The sequence below is a fragment of the Schistocerca gregaria genome, chromosome 2 (genome assembly GCF_023897955.1).
Source record: "Schistocerca gregaria isolate iqSchGreg1 chromosome 2, iqSchGreg1.2, whole genome shotgun sequence".
NCBI classification, from domain to species: domain Eukaryota; kingdom Metazoa; phylum Arthropoda; class Insecta; order Orthoptera; family Acrididae; genus Schistocerca; species Schistocerca gregaria.
In genome coordinates, this window is record NC_064921.1 from 239,100,851 (window position 1) to 239,114,115 (window position 13,265).

Consider the following 13,265-nt stretch of genomic DNA (forward strand, 5'->3'; position numbering starts at 1 on the left):
TCTACATTACGTAGTAGTGCACATTGAGTACATGGAGTTATTACATTTACAGATCAATAGCTCAAGCCAAATATGGACTCCTGGCGAAGCATCCACATGAGCACGCAGTTTAACAACCAGAGACGGCAAAGCAGTAACCAGTTATGAAATGGAGTCCATCATAGACGTGAGGATACTATTTTGAAATACGTTACTCCACAAATGCTCGATTCGTTCATGTAGTTCGGTTAGGAGTTGTAGTGGACGAGTCACAGGAGGCACTTGCTGACCCATCATATTTCACATGTGCTCTATTCGATACAAATCCGACGATTGTGCTGACAAGGGAGTGTGTGGCGAGCATCTGGAATAACATCTCACCTATTTGAAAGAAGAAATGCACGAACATCATTGATCATGTATTGAGCATCTTTCAGGGTTCCCTCTTCAAAAAGCGAAGGTTATCGAGAGCTGTAGGTTAAACCACACAGTGCCATAAGGCCAGGGGTGCGAATAATGTGTATCAGGAGAATGCACTTTTCGAAGCAATGCTCACGAGTCCTACGTTGTTCGCGTGAACTACCATATTTGCATGCAGTCAAAATCTGCTTTCGTCGACAACGGTAAACTATTCCATATTCCATGTGATCCTCTGACTGCACCGGTCGAGCCATCGATGTTGTGGCGTGGGTCGAAAGTGGGGTAGACGTGTGCATGCATGTAGTCTCGCTGCTAGTAGCCATTTCGCAACAGTTCGTGTTGACACTTGTGGATTACAGTAGCTCTTACCAGTGCTGTGGATGACGTACGGGCTGACACTGTTTCTCTTACGTTACAACTGTCTTGGTTGAGGTAAGTGCTGCGTGGACGTCCAGAACCTCGTTTAGGAGCGTGAGATTCCTTTAAAAGGGAACGTTCATGACCATAAGGCCCTGTGAGATGTATACAGCACGTGGACACCATGCGACGGAGGCGCACTCGTGATTGCTATAGGCAGCTATGCGAGTATAAAGGGTGTCAAATTGTAACCTTTCGAGAGGCAGGAGGGTCGTATCGAAGACATGCCACTTACATACAAACGCACTTGTGGAGTAATGATAGCAACAGAGAACGCGTAGCGATCATATTATATTAGATTAGGTGTACTTTCTGTTCCAATAAATCCATAGTGAGGAGATTCCCCAGGACGTATTAGAAGGAAAAGAACGAGTAATCTAAATTAATCTTATCTGTACACCTTCTCTGTTGTCAGAATGACTACAAAAATGACGTCGCAAGTCTAAATTGTGTGTGTCATTCCTCCGAAACGACTATCAAGGCGCTGACGCCTTTCAACCTCTGTAAGTTGTCTGTAGGAAGCACGAATGCTTCACTGTGCCTCGGGCTTTCTTGCTCTAAACATTTGCACTACGCTGAACCTCATACAATTTTTTTTGTGGGGTCTTCAGTCTTCTGACTGGTTTGATGCCGCCCACCACGAATTTCTCTCTAATGCTAACCTCTTCATCTCAGAGTAGAACTTGCAAACCTACGTCCTCAATTATTTGCTAGATGTATCCAAGCTCTATCTTTCCCTATAGTTTGTGCCCTCTACAGGTCCCTCTAGTACCATGGAAGTCATCCCCTAATGTCTTACCAGATGTCTTATGTTTCTGTTCCTTCTCCGTCAGTGGTTTCCACATACTCCTTTCCTCTCCGATTCTGTGCAGAATCTCCTCTCTCCTAACCTTATCCGTCCACCTAATTTTCAACATTCGCCTGTTGCACCAGACTTCAAATGCTTCGATCCTCTTCTGTTCCGGTTTCCCCACAGTCCATGTTTCACTACCATACTCCAGACGTGCATTATAAGAAAGTTCTTCCTCAAAATAAGGCCTATGTTTGATACTAGTATAATTCTCATGGCCAGGAATGCCCTTCTTGCCTGTGCTAGCCTGTTTTTGATGTCCTCCGTCCGTCAGTGGTTATTTTGCTACGTAGGTAGTAGAGTTCCTTAACTTCACCTACTTTGTTACCGTCAATATTGATGTTACGTTTCTCGCTGTTCTCATTTCTGCTGCGCCATTCTTCGATTCACCCTCAATCCATATTCTGTATTCATTCTATTAAGCATTTTATTAAACTCTTCTTCACTTTCACTCATGACAGGAATGTCATCAGCGAATTGTATCATTGATATCCTTTCACCTCGAATTTTAATTCCACTCCTGAAGCTTTCTTTTATATCCATCATTACTTGTTCGATGTACAGATTTAATAGTAGGGGGAAAGACTGCATCCCTGTCTTACACCCTTTTTAATCCGATCATTTTCTTCTAATATTATTCCTTCGGTGTTCTTGCACATATTGTACATTACCGTCTCTCCCTATAGCTTACCTCTATTTTTCTCAGAATTTCGAACATCTTCCACCATTTTACATTGTCAAACGCTTTTTGCAGGTCGACAAATCAAACGGACATGTTTTTATTTTTCTTTAGTCTTTGATTCCATTGTCAACCGCAACGTCAGAATGGGCTCTTAGGTACCTTTACCTTTTCTGATTCCAAACTAGTTGTCATTTAGCACATCGTCAATTGTCTGTTTCATTTTTCTTTATATTATTCTTGTCAGCAACTTGTATGCATGGGCTGATAAACTATTGTGCTATAATTGTCGCATTTGTCAGCTCTTGCAGTCTTCGGAATAGTGTGGATGATATTTTTCCGGAAGTCAGGTGGTATATCGCCCGACTCATACATTCTACACACCAACGTGAAGAGTCGTTTCATTGCCACTTCACCGAATAATTTTAGTAATTCTGATAAAATGTTAGCTACCCATTCTGCCTTATTTGATCTGAAGTCCTCGAAAGCTCTCTTAAATTCTAATACTGCATCCCCTATCTTCTCTAAATCGCCTCCTTTTTCTTCTTCTATCACGTAAGACAAAAATTTTGCGCCTCACAGAGGCCTCTAACGTATTCTTTCCACCTATAGGCCCTGCCCTCCCATCTACTAGTGGAATTACCGTTGCATTGTTTATGGTACCACCCTTGCCTTTAATGCCACCAAAGATTGTTTTGACTTTCGTACATGCTGAGTCAGCCCTTCCCACAGTCATTTCATTTTCGATTTGTTCATATTTTCATATTTTTGATGCAGCCATTTCGTCTTAGGTTTCCTCGATTTCCTATTTATTTCATTCCTCGGCGACTTGTATGTCTGTGTTTCTGAATTTTCGTGAACATTTTTGTACTTACTTCTTTCACTGATCTCCTCAACTATTTCTTCTGTTACCCTTGGTTTCGTCCAGTTATCCTTTTTGTGCGTATGTTTTTGTTTCAAACTTCTGTGACTGCCCGTGTAGAGATCTATTCCTCTTCAATTGCACTGCCTACTGAGCTATTCCTTACTGCAGTATCTATAGCCTTAGAGAATTTCAAGTAGGCCCTTGTCTCTAAGTACTTCAGTATCCCTCTTCTTTGCGTATTGATTCTTCTTTACTAATATATTGAACTTCAGCCTACTCTTCATGAATACTACTCTCCTGGAAATTGAAATAAGAACACCGTGAATTCATTGTCCCAGGAAGGGGAAACTTTATTGACACATTCCTGGGGTCAGATACATCACATGATCACACTGACAGAACCACAGGCACATAGACACAGGCAACAGAGCATGTACAATGTCGGCACTAGTACAGTGTATATCCACATTTGGCAGCAATGCAGGCTGCTATTCTCCCATGGAGACGATCGTAGAGATGCTGGATGTAGTCCTACGGAACGGCTTGCCATGCCATTTCCACCTGGCGCCTCAGTTGGACCAGCGTTCGTGCTGGACGTGCAGACCGCCTGAGACGACGCTTCTTCCAGTCCCAAACATGCTCAATGGGGGACAGATCCGGAGATCTTGCTGGCCAGGGTAGTTGACTTACACCTTCTAGAGCACGTTGGGTGGAACGGGATACATGCGGACGTGCATTGTCCTGTTGGAACAGCAAGTTCCCTTGTCGGTCTAGGAATGGTAGAACGATGGGTTCGATGACGGTTTGGATGCACCGTGCACTATTCAGTGTCCCCTCGACGATCACCAGAGGTGTACGGCCATTGTAGGAGATCGCTCCCCACACCATGATGCCGGGTGTTGGCCCTGTGTGCCTCGGTCGTATGCAGTCCTGATTGTGGCTCTCACCTGTACGGCTCCAAACACGCATACGACCATCATTGGCACCAAGGCAGAAGCGACTCTCATCGCAGAAGACGACACGTCTCCATTCGTCCCTCCATTCACGCCTGTCGCGACACCACTGGAGGCGGGCTGCACGATGTTGGGGCGTGAGCGGAAGACGGCCTAACGGTGTGCGGGACCGTAGCCCAGCTTCATGGAGACGGTTGCGAATGGTCCTCGCCGATACCCCAGGAGCAACAGTGTCCCTAATTTGTTGGGAAGTGGCGGTGCGCTCCCCTACGGCACTGCGTAGGATCCTACGGTCTTGGCGTGCATCCGTGCGTCGCTGCGGTCCTGTCCCAGGTCGACGGGCACGCGCACCTTTCGCCGACCACTGGCGACAACATCGATGTACTGTGGAGACCTCACGCCCCACGTGTTGAGCAATTCGGCGGTACGTCCACCCGGCCTCCCGCATGGCCACTATACGCCCTCGCTCAGAGTCCGTCAACTGCACATACGGTTCACGTCCACGCTGTGGCGGCATGCTACCAGTGTTAATGACTGCGATGGAGCTCCGTATGCCACGGCAAACTGGCTGACACTGACGGCGGCGGTGCACAAATGCTGCGCAGCTAGCGCCATTCGACGGCCAACACCGCGGTTCCTGGTGTGTCCGCTGTGCCATGCGTGTGATCATTGCTTGTACAGCCCTCTCGCAGTGTCCGGAGCAAGTATGGTGGGTCTGACACACCGGTGTCAATGTGTTCTTTTTTTCCATTTCCAGGAGTGTATATTGTGGTCTGAGTCTATATCTGCTCCTGGGTATGCCTTACAATCCAGTACCTGATTTCGGAATCTCTGTCAGGCTAGGACGTAATATAGTTAAAATCTTCCCGTATCACCCGGCCTTTTCCAAGTCAAACGCCTCCTCTTATAATTCTTGAACAGAGTATTCGCTTTTACTAGCTGAAATTTATTACAGAATCCAATTGATCTTTCCCCTCTCTCGCTGCCGGCCGGGGTGGCCGAGCGGTTCTAGGCGCTTCAGTCTGGAACCGCGCGACCGCTATGGTCGCAGGTTCGAATTCTGCCTCGGGCAGGTTAATTCGGTTTAAGTAGTTCTAAGTTCTAGGGGACTGATGACCTCAGATGTTAAGTCCAATAGTGCTCAGAGCCATTTGAACCTCTCTCATTCCTTGTCGCAAGCCCATATTTTCCTGTAACCTTTTCTTCTACTCCTTCCACCAGAACTGTATTCCAGTCCCGCATGATGAGAGGTTTTTATCTCCCTCTATGTACTATATTACCCGTTGAATATCCGCATATACTTTTTCTCTCTCTCTTCATCGTCAGCTTACGATGTCAGCATGTATACCTGAACTATCACTGTCGGTATTGGTTTGCTATCGACCCTGATAAGGTCACTCTATCACTCTGTGCCCTACCTTTCTATTCATAAGGAATCCTATCGGCTTCATACCATTTTCTGCTGCTGTTGATATTACTCTATACATCTGATCAGAAATCCTTGTCTTCTTCCCATTTCACTTCACTGACTCCTCCTGTATCTAGATTGAGCCTTTGTGTTACCCTTTCCAGATTTTCTAGCTTCCCTACCACTTTCAAGCTTCTGACATTCCACGCATCTACTCGTAGAACGTTATCCTTTCTTTGAATATTCAATCTTTTTCTCATGATCACCCTCTTCCTCCCTCCCCCCCCGCCACTTTTTCATTTCCCTCCCGAAGATCCGAATTGGGGATTGTTTCGGAATCTTTCGCCAACGGAAAGACCATCATGATACTTTTTCAATTACTGGCCACATATCCTGTGGCTAAACGTTGTGTCTTTAATGCAGTCGTTTCCATTGCCTTCTGCATCGTCATGCCGTTTATCATCGCTGATTCTTCCACCTTTAGGGATAGTTTCCCACCCGATGAACAAGAGAGTGCCCTGAACATCTGTTCGGTCCTCCGCCCTCTTTGGCAAGGACGTTCGCAGAATGAGGTTGACTTCTTATGCCGCAAGTCTACCAACGCTAATTATTAATCTAAATTTAAGCAGTGGCGGGTTTCGAACCCGGTACTACCAATCAAAGACGCTACTTTTTTTAATGTTTTCTAGTGTGTTGTTGTTTGTTGTTCTTAGTCGTAGCGGACGTAACATGATATCCCTTGATCCCTTCATTCAGTCTTTTTTAATTACACAGAGCAGCCAGCCCTCTGACCGAACACGCTGAGCTTCCGTGCCGGAATACACTTAGACAAAGGGTGCGTCTAACCATAAGCGTTCTCTTTTAAAAGACAGAGGCAGACGGCTGTCTGGTAGCTGTGAAATTACGCCATCAGCCAGTGGATGACTTTGAAACCATCATCAGTGCATCTACCATTCCCAGCGTGGCATATTCCGTCATCGAGTTGAAATCAAAAACGTCTTTCAAAGTCTTCTAATTTCTTTTTACCCGACAGTGCTTTACATATTCGTGAAGGCTAGCGACGACTTCGTGTCACATAAATCCGTTCAATAGGTAAGGCTACATTTTCTTCTTAGACAGTTTCGGCTGAAGAAATTCGTTGTTGTCAAACATCATAAAATGCTCCCGTATCGCGGTATTCTGGTTTGAGAGTGTTTTTAAATTACATATATACAGCGACTAATAAAAAAATACTGAATACTGGAATATTATCTACTCTGTTAAACACTGTGGCCTAGCATGAGACTCTGAAATAACCCAATACCACGATAACATACCTACGGACATCACAAGTATGCACGAAATAGTATTTTATACAGAGCGCGCGACTCACCGCCTTCTAAGAGATAGTTCATGTGAGCACTGCAATTATGGAGAGAAAATATGAGTGCTTTTACGAAAACTGTAATGATTAAATTTGGTTCTCAGGGGCTACTGGTCATTTATGTACCAACTTTCGCAAAGGAACTGATATATTTTTATGCTTATTAAACGGAATATTTTTCTGTATTTACTATTCATTATGTGCAAGTAAAAAACAGAGGAAAATCTCATCTGCTGTTAAGCGGCCAGTCTTAAATATACTGAACCCGTTCTGTAGGAAAACATTAATGAATGGAATTTGTCATCACTTTATTAGCTTTGAAACTATTAAAGGATGAAAAGAGAAGTCTCCCCCCATTTACATTTAACATTGGAGTCTGAATTTCTAACCAAAAAATATCGTCAGCCTAATGGCCGACCAAATGCTGCTAAGGAAAGAGAGCTCCCCGCAACACGAAGTTATTAAATATCAGACTGTGATGCGATCGCCGCCTTCCGCTAGACGAAACAAGCCAGGAAAAAAAATCTAACCCAAAAAACCATTATCTCTGTTCTTCATCTACAGTACACAGATACTATAAACAAAAGGCTATTTGTTAAACGCAGGGTTCTTTGCAAGCTTTACAGATAATAAAGTACTCTTTTTAATATTTCATTTTGATCGCGCACACGGACGGAGTCTTTCAATAATTTATATAATTTATAGTTAAAACGTCACTATTTTTTAACACACAAGAATGCCTTTTCATTTTTCTCGAAATTTCGGCTTATGTGACGTTCCGTCACACCCGCTGGTGCCCCCATAGTTTCATGAAGTTCAGATAGATGGAGGTGCTGCACGTAGCCTTCTAATTGGCTCCTCAACCAGAGTTTCTTTTGACTGAAAACCGTGGCTGCTGATATATTCATAGACGCTTGAAGAGTGTCTAAGGAGACCTGGCAGTGAACTGAAGCACGGTAAGTCGTTTGACGAGGCGCCTGTCATCATCGCAACAAATTCGCGAAAACATTTCCTGTCTCCCGCTTACAGCTGTGACTCCTGCATAGTTCGAACGTGAGGAAACTCTCATTAGTGGTGATCAACGGATCACAATGAGACACACCGCTGCACAACTGGACATATCAGTTGGTAGTTCTGACACAATCGTCCACCTAAGGCCATAAAGAGCAACGACTGACCATCTGTGAAGAATTGCTTGCGCGGGAAGCTGTACGTGGGTAATGGGGAGGTTCTTGATGCAGCAATACGTTGGCTCCGACGTCGAGCAGTAGAGTGCTACCATGCGGGCATATGAAGGGCTTATTTCAATAGTGGTACAAGTCCACTTTTGTTCATTCTGAGATACAGAGTTCTAAGGTTAAAAAGCACTGAAAAATCTGCAGTTAAAATACCACAAATATTCAAGCATATGGCTTCTTGCTAGAGACGAACCTCTGTTTCTGTTTGTTTGGACCATTAATATCAGAAGCATTATAGATAGAAAAGTGGAGATGATGGACTTGTACCACTATTGCAATAAGCCCTTCATACAGTCCCACCCAGTAAGATGGCGTAAGACCCCCACGTTGAACGGAAATTATGTTTAAAAATACTGTTTTGTAGCCAACAGATTTGGGAATAAATTGGTATCTTCGAATCCCGAATAAAACCAACCTGATTTCAGGAAACAAAACTGTATTGCATTACCTATAGAACGCCCCTCGTATTACATCTCAAAGATGAAAAGCGCGCAATGCTCAGAAGTGCTCTGAAACTCCCAAATAAATTATACGTTTGAAAAAGCATTGCAACCATTGTAGCTTCACTGGCGGAATTCTGAAAATACATTTCCAGAACGTGAGAGAGAGATTGCATTTATCTGTATGTAATGGCGAATAAACAGCGAGAAACACCACTCTATATTCCTTTTAAATCTGCAGCAGCAGACGTAACAGTACTTTTAAGTGATGCTGTATTACATTAAGGAATTTCGGTCTCGGTGTATGATGCTTCTTATTTTCAAAGGGAAATATCATTTTCAGCGCTCTGTTTGTTTAAACTAACAATATATCAGGCACTGCTAGTCATTCTCTAGCATGTGTTCCTTTTCATCACTTTCCTATGTACAGGTATATAACCAGAGGCAAATGCTGTGTACGGAATCTAGCTTGTGAAAGAACGCAGAAAAAAGACAGATGCGCTTTGTTATTCTTCAGACTGGATTATGAGAATATTTGCTTCTAGAATACACAGAATTATCTCGCAGAGCGCCAAATGAAAACAGCAGCACTAATGATGTTCAATGTGTATGCAAACACGTATCATCCACTACGTTGAACATTGTTAGTGACTCTTGTAAAAACGGAGTACAGCAGTAGAAATTTTTCCGTGTATGATCAAATCCTGTAAAGAGTTAGTTGGGCAAAGAAGAGGGTAATCACCCACCAATCACATCTCAAGCACGAGAGAGAGCATCTTAAGAATTTGATATCACTCACATCCTGGAAGGAATTCCCTCTCCGGTGAGTTGTTCATTGACCTACTGCACGTCTGAAGAAGTATAAAACAGATTTGTGAGTGTATCGCTGCTGATCGTATTCCACACATTAAAACTAAATATCGTAGCCCGGAATCTCGAATCCAGCGACATTTTTAGTAATTGAACAGCGCCACTGGTATAGAACTCCCAGCTGAATGAGAGAATCACATATTTTCTGTCTAAATAATAACCTACATTTGAAACAAACTAAAAATTCGATGATTTTAACCTTTAAATCGTTGTACCTACTTAAACACGCTGCCAAATCTTATAATCAAGAACTGACCAAATTTCCTCATTCCATACATTTTTTTTTGTAATTTTACGCCCTAAATAGCAGAACTTTTTTCACTTTCTGTACTATGTGTTGCACACTTTCGTTGTTTAGCGTAGTCAGATGTAACTTTCAGCAAAACATTCAACATTCACTTTTTACTGATCAACACTTTACCTGCCAGTCTAAATTCACGTTCCTTTTGATTGTCTTGGTTACACTTGGAATTTGTGCGTTATCTGTGAAGCTATTCGTATCTAACCTATTGATCTCCTTTACTGTATATATAAATGAATCCTTCTTTCACTTCATTTTTACAAAACTATCCTCTTAAACAAGAGTGCAAATATATTACTTTCTTGCTATGTTACGTTCTACCGATAATAATTCTGGTAACAACTTTTGCCATCTCCTCATTTTCTGAGCTCAAAATGATTTTCGTCTACTTCTTTTTCAGTGGTTTCTCATGGTCTTTAGTTTTACAACTAAAAGTTTACAAGATTCAGCTGTCAGAGTAACCTCCTTGTACTTGGCACATTTATTGTCTTAAAATAACCTCAACCCCATACCCTTCTTCCATCGCCGTTGAAAGATTTGTTTAAACGCACAAGTGGGTAATGTGATAAGGTATTATTCCATTATGTGTGACTCCCAACTCATTAGTACATAAAGTACGAACTGTGAACTGCGTCCTTTCAGCGCCCTTATTTATAATCCAGTGACAAAGCTGTAATATGGCTACTTGTTTCTATGCTTGAGAGGCTCTACATACCGTAAATCTTAGGGTAATGTGACCACCCGTGCCGAATTGCCCGCAGAATAGCGTGCTTGATGCGTTCATAAGCTTATGTTCTCCCAAAATGTTTTCGTTATACTTTCTACTGTTTCCTCCATATCCGTCTTGCACACTCCACGAAGCGTAAAGTGATCCCTGAAAAGTTTTCATGAGGTACTGTGGCTTTGTGGTCGTCGTTCTGTGGACATGAGATAGGATTGCACAGTCACTGTTGCAGAATATTAAGTCTGTCATTACCTATATTTAGTAGTAATACTCTATTTCATTATTTACGTTGTTTACACCCCAAAAAATTTGGTAATATAATTCTGACAACAGAAGAACTTCAATAAGCTGCGTATGGAATGGTTGTTGTTACAGACAACTGTAAATGCTACAGTTGCCATAAAATCTGCCATAGGAGAGAAAACACAGAATTACATAAGAACAGTATGAAATGAGGAATGAAGCAAAATTGAAGACGAGTTACACCAATTATTACCAAATATTATTGCCGCAGACTAAATTTTCTGTTTATTAACAAACTGTTATTTCCGTATGTTGTTAACATTAGAACTATGAGCAATTTTCTAAAACATTTTGAGATACTGTTAAGTATTGATTCACATAAAAATGAAGAAACATCGTAGTACAGTACCTACTAGTGTTGACTTTGGGATGCATTGGGACAATACTTGCTAGGTTTGTGGATAGGATGTAGCAGGACAGTAATTATTGGGGTTGTTTGTAAGATGTAGAAGCGTAGTATTTGCTGAGGTTGTTTGTGGTATGTAGCAGTTCATTAGTTAGTGCTGTTGTTTGTGTGATGCCACGATACTACTTGGTCAGGTCGTGTGAGTGATGGAACACAGTACTCATTGAGTTTATTTGTAGACCTTACCAACACAGTACTTTGTGATTTTGTGTGTCGGATGCAGTGGGACAGTGCTTGCTGAAGTTGTCTGTGAGATGTAACATTACGGTACTTAGAGGAGTAATCTATGGTCTGCAGGAACACAGTGCTTATTGGAGTGTAACCAAAGATCTGCTTCGATTACATAAACGTGGGGCAAACTCTTCATGTCACCCTCAAATTGGCCACAAATAAAAATTTGCACCTTACAACCAACAATCATTTGTGAAACTTATTAGTATGAGAACTATGACCGTTTCTGTTAATCACATTTAGGAAAGTTTAAATATTCATTTACAAAAAAATAAAAAATGAAGAAATGCTATAGTACAGTACTTAAAAGTGTTGTTGTTGTATTTATTGTAACAGCACTTTGGTAGGTTTGTTTACAGGATGTAGCAGTACAATACTTACTGGAGTTGTCTGTAACATGTAGCAGCATGGTACTCTGTGGTGTTATTTGTAAAATCAGAAGTACATTTCTTAGTAGTGTTGTTTGTGTAAGATCACAACACTACTTTTTAGGGTTGTAGGAACACAGGACTTAGTGCGTTTATTTGTAGGACGTAGCAATGCGGTACTTGGTGGGGTTGTGTATGGGATGTAGTGGCACAGTAATTGCTGAAGTTGTCTGCAGGACGTAACAATAAAGTACTTAGTAGAGTTGTTATCGCATGCACGTGCACAGTGATAATTTCTGTTGTTGCTGGAGTTATTTGTACGACGTAGGAGCACAGTACTAGGAAGGTTTTTAAGTAGGGTATGGTATCACTTCGCTAACAGACATTCACCTCTGAAAACACTGATAGATTTATTGTATAATTTTCAAGCCCTCTACTGTTCCACCTTGTCTGAAACGATTATAGCTGAATATAATGTGTTTTGCTAAGTGTAACCAAGGGTGAGCCTTGACTAGATGAAATGAGAGGAAACCTCTTCATGTCACACTCAAACTTGTTTGGTAGAACCAGTTCTTAAAAGCTAGGAATTAACCAAAGCGTTACTCATCTACTATGCTTGGTACATATTGGAGTTACCGTGTCATCTGGACTTTGGGCTCGTAACTGTAAGACTACATGTTGCACTGTATTGAACCCCACAGAGTATGAGGTGTGAGTGGTGGGATGTAACAACGCACTACTTAATGCGGCTGTTTATGGAATATAGAAGCGTAATACTTACTGGGCTTGTTTGTAGGATGTAGCAGAACAGCACTTACATGGTCTGTTTTTAGGATGCAGCAGAGCAGTTATTACTAGGGTTGCCTATAGGATGTAGCTGAACATGATTCACTGGGATTGTCTATAGTATGTAGCAGAGCAGTACTTACCAGGGTTGCCTGTAGGATGTAGAAGGACAGTACTTACTAGGGTTGTCTGTAGGATGTAACCGAATAGTACTTACTGGGGTTGACGGCGCCACCAGCGAGCGACAGCAGCAGCAACAGCAGCGGAAATGCTGCAGCCATCTGCAACATAGCAGAACAATCCAACCTTAGTACAGCTCCCTTGTTCACTGGAAAAGTGAAACTGTAGTAAATGCGGCGAAGTTTAGGCAAACACATTGAGTAATTAATCAGTGATACCTATTACATGAAGCGTAACACACAATGCATTATCTGCTGATAACGTACTCTGCACATTCCTTAAATCAGAAGATGTTTGTCGTACTTTCTCGTTAAGAAGTGAAAGTCACAGATTTAGATCACTTTAATACAGAAATTTTGGTAAATCTCGGATCGGGTACACGAAACAAAAAGATAATCAACTAAAGTTCCTAAATTAGTGTCAACAACAGCAATTTCTACACCTACACTTGCGTGGTTATTCTGGAATTCACAATTTTAAGGGT

General features: G+C 42.1%; 1 protein-coding gene across 1 annotated transcript in view; it reads right to left on the minus strand.

The window, feature by feature from the left end:
* The window catches only part of LOC126336767 (suppressor of lurcher protein 1-like), a 4,187,167-nt gene that overhangs the window by 2,821,246 nt on the left and 1,352,656 nt on the right, over positions 1–13,265 (minus strand). Inside the window, exon 3 of the mRNA XM_050000778.1 lies at positions 12,819–12,882. Within this exon, the coding sequence (XP_049856735.1) occupies positions 12,819–12,882 (64 nt within the window). The remainder of the gene's footprint in view (positions 1–12,818; positions 12,883–13,265) is intronic.